General features: G+C 56.0%; 1 protein-coding gene across 1 annotated transcript; it reads right to left on the bottom strand.

The window, feature by feature from the left end:
• Positions 1-1160: 1160 nt before the first annotated feature.
• LOC306658978 (sperm motility kinase 2A-like) lies at positions 1161-2591 on the bottom strand (the record flags this gene model as incomplete). The annotated part of the gene is made up of 1 exon (XM_079136240.1): positions 1161-2591. The coding sequence occupies one exon, from the start codon at positions 2589-2591 to the stop codon at positions 1161-1163; it is 1431 nt and encodes a 476-aa protein (XP_078992366.1).
• Positions 2592-6816: the final 4225 nt, after the last annotated feature.

Genomic DNA, 6816 nt, shown 5'->3' on the forward strand with positions numbered 1-6816 from the left:
GAACGCCCATCCCCACCCGAATGCACGTATGGCAAGCAGGCAAGAGGAGACCATAGGAAGCCGCGGACCAAAGGAGGCCTCAGGGAGAAAGCGGCATTTGTGACCCAAAAGGGAAAAGTGGGCATATTGGCCTTAGGCATGGCACCGGTGGGTCAAGTGCTGCTTGGTGGAAGGGCCTCGGTGTGCAGGGGATGAGCACTCGCATATTGAAATAATGGAGTGAGACCGCCCTTCCTTCTCCCTTACACAGGAGGAGTGAGCCTGCTCCCAGGGGGAAGAGCGACACCTAGGAGCCACAGGGATTATGCCTTTCCATGCCTGTCCCGCACCTGAGCCTATCAGATAGGATTTCTCCAACAGGGGCCAGCCACCCTCTCTGCCCACCTCAGGGAGGGACCTGAAAAGTGGGAGAGTTGTTCCTTTTGGCAAGATGGAACCAGCTAAATGTACGCCATGCCTACCACTGGTTCCAGGGGAGAGTCTCTAGCCAAACCGGGTCAGGGAGGCGAGTCTGCGACCACACTAGGACAAAGGAACTGAGTCCCCCAACGAAAATGGCTAAAGGCGAGTGAGCACCCCAACGAAAATGGCTAAAGGCGAGCGAGCACCCATGTTCACTGCCTGAGACCGAGGACGCCCCCATCTGCGCTGGCTCAAGGGGATCGAGCCTCCAAATGCACTGACCCGGAGAGGGAGCTACAGGATCTTGCCCGGCTGGCCTCGGAATGAGCTGCTGGTGGAGCCCATCCAAGTTCTTGAGGCCCTCCCCGCTCCCCCATTTCCTTAAGCACACTTTTTTGGATCTTCGGAAGATCAATTTTATTACAAAGTTTTCCAGAAACAAATTCATCAAGGAAAGCCTCTTTTCTTCCAGAAATATGGGGGAAAGGCCCGAGACGGGCGGTGCAGGGGACCAGTGTCCCAGGGAGAAACAGTCTGTGGTGTCTCTCGCAGGCGGGGGCAGAGGAGACTCCTGCTGTGCAGGCGGATCCACAGGTGCCTCTGGCGGCACCTGGTGCAGAGAAGCCCGAGCCAGTTCGCACGCGTGGCTCCTGCAGGGGTTTGGAGTCCACGGGACCCAGGCCCAGGCCCTGAGGTCTGGATGCGGAGAGCACAGCGTCCTCCAGCTGCCGGTGGGGTGGGTCTGACGCAGCTCTCCATCACACGGGAGCCACTCTCGCTCTGCCTCTGCCACGTCTCTGCTCTCTGGTCCCAGGAGTCCCTTCTTCGCTGCCACAGGGCTCGCAGCAACACAGCTGGCGGAAGCAGGAGGCCAGCCTCCTGGCCACCCGCTTCCAGGCCCTGGGCTGCCCTGTGGAGGTATCTCTGCGGGAATGGCTGGGCTTCTGGGGCGCAGGGGCAGGTGCAGGGGTCCTCTGGAGCAGCCAGCGGAGGTCGGTGCCAGCCAGGCTGACCCTTCTGAGGTCCTTGTGCCCTGTGTGCTGGGCCTCCTCGGGAAGTCGATGGTCACGGGAGGAGGGGCAGGCGCGAAGGGCAAGCTCGCTGGTGCTCCTCCTCGGGAGGACGGAGCCATGGGAAGGGTGTGCGGGTCGCGCAGGCCTCCCCTTGCACGCGCAGCCCGCCCCCTGGCTCAGCTGGTGCCGAAGGATCAGGTAGGCCGCCGCCGCGTCATCAAACTTGCCCCCAGTCAGAGACACCCAGGCCTCGTACGGGTCGTGACCCAAGTCCAACAGGGCTGCCATTATGGCGGGGTCTGGGCGTTTGGGGGGTGGCTCCCCATCCTGACGGGGGGAAGCCTCCTCACCCTCCCTCAGCCACGGGTGCTGGAGGACTTGCTCTACCGTCGGGCGCCGCCCCGGGTCCAGGCTCAGCATGCTGCGGATGAGGCTGCGTGCTCGGGGCGGAACGCGGTCAGGGACGTGGTACCTTCCCTCCCGGATCCGCCTCACCATCCCGGAGCGCAAGAGCGCCCTGAAGGGGCACCTTCCGGTCAACATATAAAACAGGATGACGCCCAGGCTCCACACGTCCGCTGGGGGGCCCTCGTATTCCCGCCTCAGGAGGATTTCGGGAGCAAGGTAGGCCAGGGTGCCCCAGCACCTGCGCAGCTTCTGCCCAGGCCTGACCCTCAGGCTGAGGCCAAAGTCGATGAGCTTGCAGGTGCCAGCCGCATCCACCACGACGTTGGGCAACTTCAGGTCCAGGTGCACCACGCCCTGGCCGTGGCAGTAGCCCACCGCCCCCGCGATCTGCCGGAACACCCTCCGCGCCTCCTCCGGCCGCATGCCCCGGGAAGGGATGTGCTTGAGCGGGCCCCCCACCGCGTGCTCCATCACCAAGTAGACGTGCTCACGGGTCTCAATCACCTGGAAGAGCTGGATCACGTGGGGGTGCTCCAGCCACCTCATCACGCTCCCTTCGGAGAGGGAGAGGGCCGCCTTCCCCTTTACCTTCGGCAGCACTTTCACTGCAACCTCTGCCCCGGTGAGGAGATGGCGGGCGACCTGCACCTCGGCACTCCCACCATGCCCGATGGTCCCCAGGACCTCATAGCGGTCCCGGAAGGCCGTCTCTTCGCGGGAGCTGATCCCCCACAGTGCTACACTAGTCTCTCTACTCTGCCTATGCATCCTGAGCAGGAACCCCACCTAAGGATGCTAGCTAAGAACAAAAACAAACAAAACAAAACAAAACAAAACAAACAAAGGAAAAAACACAAACCCAACAAAACAACAAACCAAAATCAAAAAACCAAACCAAACCAAAACAAAGACCCAAATCAAAAAGACCAACAGCCAAAGACCACAAAAACGAACCGCCAACCACCAAACGCTCTAACTATCTGGGAGTCCGACAGGTCACCACCAAGAGCTTCCTGTACTTAAAGGACAAAAACCCAGCCATGGCCACCCGCTTATATACCGGCCGTTTCAGGCTCCCTCACAATGGCTCCTTGTGAGGTCAGAGAAGAAGTGGCCCAGGCACGGGTGGCCAGAACCACCAGGGGTCATCTCACTGGTGGGCCCCAGGGACCCTGCCCACTTCAGAAAAAGAAGAAGAATGAAGTCTGCTGAGCTTTTTGCTTTGGGGTAGTAGAGACCGATGTTTGCCTGTTGAGGAATTAAAGTTCGTACAACGCTTTCATTCGCTTCTCAATTTAAGTTTAGCAACCCGAAATAACTTTTGGCTGTGGAAGACCTCAACATGTCTCTACTCAAGGTACCCCATCATCCCCTTTTCTTCCAACTGCAAATCATTGGTACCAAAAGGATGGTAGCATCTCACTCACGGGGCGACACTGGGCCAAAATGTACACTGCGGAGCATGTGAGAGGGAGGGAGGGCGCATCCGAATTTCCCCATAAAGGACTCAATGAATGTCTGAGTAGACACCCTGCAACCCAAAATGCAGTGGGCTGACACATTCAAAGTGATAAAGGAGAAAAACTGACAGCCAAGAATGCTGGAACCATCCAAAGTGTCCTTCCCATGGGTGGAAAATATGGATGAGACCGGGTCCTGCTCCTGCTACTATACCAAGAGACCTCCCACTGGGTAATACATACTAACAGAACTTAACCTCTCCCAGCTGTGCAGACCGGCAAGCTCAAGGCCAAAGAACGCCACCGCCCTATCCTCACACGATGGAAGGGGCGGGGTGGGGAGGGTTACAACTCATTCTCTCCTGCACCCCCTTTCACCACCCAGGATCCTGCCTACTGAACCCAGGTTCTCCCACGTTTTAGGAAAGCACCCTTCCCCTGAGGTACATCGCCAGCTTTTTGAGAGGAGGTCTCACTGACGTGCTGAGGCTGGGCCAGAGTGTGTGATCCTCTCCCTCAGGGTCCCTGGTTGATGGGCTGCAGGCTGACACGGTTTGCACAGGAGATAGCCCTCCCAAAGATTCTCTGTTAATGCAGGAGGATTCTGAGGTCCAGTGAGTGGCTTGTGAGAGCTGTAACCCAATGAAGACCCTCCTCATATCAATGCAAGTTCCTGGTGGTGACCCAACACAGGCAGAGTGTGACTGGAGGAGCTGTGTGGATCCATGGTCATGCCCTGGAGGGGTGCTTCTGCTCTCTGGCTCCTTTCCCACTCTCTGCTTCCAGCTTTCGTGCAGGGAACAGTTCTCCTCTGCTCGGCCCCTTTTGCACGGTGTGCCGCCTCACCTTTGGCCCACAGCGATACCGTGGGCCATGTCTGGACCCAGGCTTCTGAAATCATGACCCTGAATCATATTCTCCTTCCTTAGGCTCTTCTTATCAGGTGGTGGATGTACTATCAGTGACTGACAGAGCTAACCAACAGGTACTAGGCACTGAGAACTCCATTACGTGTTGCTCGTGCCCTGAGATCTGTGTGATACTGAATTAAAGGGACGAACTCATTACTCTGGTGGAGGGAATTTCAGGATGGCCCAGCACGTTGTCTCTGGCAGGGATGTTACTGGCGGCTTTGGCCTGGTTTGCCGTGAGAAGGGGGAGCAGTGTTCAAGCCAAAGCAATTTAAAAGCTTGCCGCTGAGCCAGAAAAGAGCACGCATACGTGAGGTTGAGGAAGACAATCTTCTTGAAGGGGTTACAGCCTTTAAAGAGATACTAAGTACTTTGCATGTGCGCGCGCGCAGACACACACTCACACACACACACACACACACATACAAAAACACTAGGAAAGATGCCTTGAGGACCTCTCAGCTCTGTGTACACCCACTCCCACTAAGGCCTCCATAGTATGGAGGAGACTATTTTTCCAGAGAGACAGCAGAGGACACTGTGGGCGCAGAGGACGCTTACAGATTGTTTCACCACGCTGAGCTGCACCGACCCTGAGAGGCCACTTCAGCCTTAATTCCAGCCTATGACAGTGAACACACCACGCACACACACGGTACATGGTGACATCGGTGAGGGGGATCAGAATGCAGTTGTGTAGGGGGACTAATGTCTCTGCGTTCCTGAAGTTACACTGCCACAGGTTCACATCAGAGTGGTCTCTCTCTCTCATTAAACGGTCGACCCGCAAGAAACACAAAACATACCCAAGATGAAAGGTAAGGAAATTCTAATATTTCACGACAAAAACCGCCTCCACGGGACAGAAAATGATCACATAAAGACACCAGCGCAATGGAAGCAGCAACCCAGGCAGCTCTCCTTATAAGGACAGAAGTCCCACTGACCCGATACCACCCCTGCCCTCCTCATAATGGGCACGTTGCTCCCACTATTGCCTTATGACCTCATCCTGAGGGACTTTCATCCTCCCAATGCCATTTCTCAGAAAAGGGCCTCGTGCCTAGGGGTGGGGATAGGACCTAAACAGAAGATTTGAGGGATGTGATTTTAACACTCAGAAAGTACTCACTATTCTTCCTATTTTTCCTGTTTTCCATTATTTCAATCCGTGGAAAGTGAATTCTGTCACACCCCAATCCTACATCAGCCCATACAACCATAGGATGACTTGGTCCTGCGCTCTCTAGGGACTTTAACATCTGTAGGCACGATGCCCTTTGGCCTGTCAATCCTGGGTTGCGTTCACTGTTTCCCTTCGGAGCCACCTTTTTCAGTAGAACAATCGGGTAACACCAGCTTCAGAAAATACATTGTGAATCGTTCCCGGATCTTCTACTTCCTGGAAACGACTCCATAGAATTGGGATTAGTACTTCTTTAAATGTGCGGTAGAACTCTCCAGAGATATCACGTGTAACCCAAGAACCTTTTGGAAATGTTCAGGTTGAGAACCCAATTTGCTTAGGGGTCACTGGCCTATCTGGTGTCCACATCCTTGTGACTGAGCACGCTTCCTCACAAACTGGTCCACTTCACCGAATTGTAACCCCTGTGTGTTGAAACTTGTGCAGTTGTGTAATCCATTTTCTCTTACTGCCATGAAAACAGCTGGGGCTTCATCCTTTCCAAAGGCAACAGGTATATTTGACTCTCACTGCACCACTCAGGCCCGCGCCCATTCACCTCACTGTGCAACTCGGGCCCGCTCCTGTTCACGTGGTGGGACGACGAACATCGTGTCTGGGTTACTGGGCCCCTGCCCATGACCTCCTGTCCCCCGGGAACTGGCATGGGCCCGAACGCCCATCCCCACCCGAATGCACGTATGGCAAGCAGGCAAGAGGAGACCATAGGAAGCCGCGGACCAAAGGAGGCCTCAGGGAGAAAGCGGCATTTGTGACCCAAAAGGGAAAAGTGGGCATATTGGCCTTAGGCATGGCACCGGTGGGTCAAGTGCTGCTTGGTGGAAGGGCCTCGGTGTGCAGGGGATGAGCACTCGCATATTGAAATAATGGAGTGAGACCGCCCTTCCTTCTCCCTTACACAGGAGGAGTGAGCCTGCTCCCAGGGGGAAGAGCGACACCTAGGAGCCACAGGGATTATGCCTTTCCATGCCTGTCCCGCACCTGAGCCTATCAGATAGGATTTCTCCAACAGGGGCCAGCCACCCTCTCTGCCCACCTCAGGGAGGGACCTGAAAAGTGGGAGAGTTGTTCCTTTTGGCAAGATGGAACCAGCTAAATGTACGCCATGCCTACCACTGGTTCCAGGGGAGAGTCTCTAGCCAAACCGGGTCAGGGAGGCGAGTCTGCGACCACACTAGGACAAAGGAACTGAGTCCCCCAACGAAAATGGCTAAAGGCGAGTGAGCACCCCAACGAAAATGGCTAAAGGCGAGCGAGCACCCATGTTCACTGCCTGAGACCGAGGATGCCCCCATCTGCGCTGGCTCAAGGGGATCGAGCCTCCAAATGCACTGACCCGGAGAGGGAGCTACAGGATCTTCCCGGCTGGCCTCGGAATGAGCTGCTGGTGGAGCCCATCCAAGTTCTTGAGGCCC

Source organism: Sciurus vulgaris (genome assembly GCF_902686455.1).
Source record: "Sciurus vulgaris genome assembly, chromosome: 4".
Classification (NCBI taxonomy): domain Eukaryota; kingdom Metazoa; phylum Chordata; class Mammalia; order Rodentia; family Sciuridae; genus Sciurus; species Sciurus vulgaris.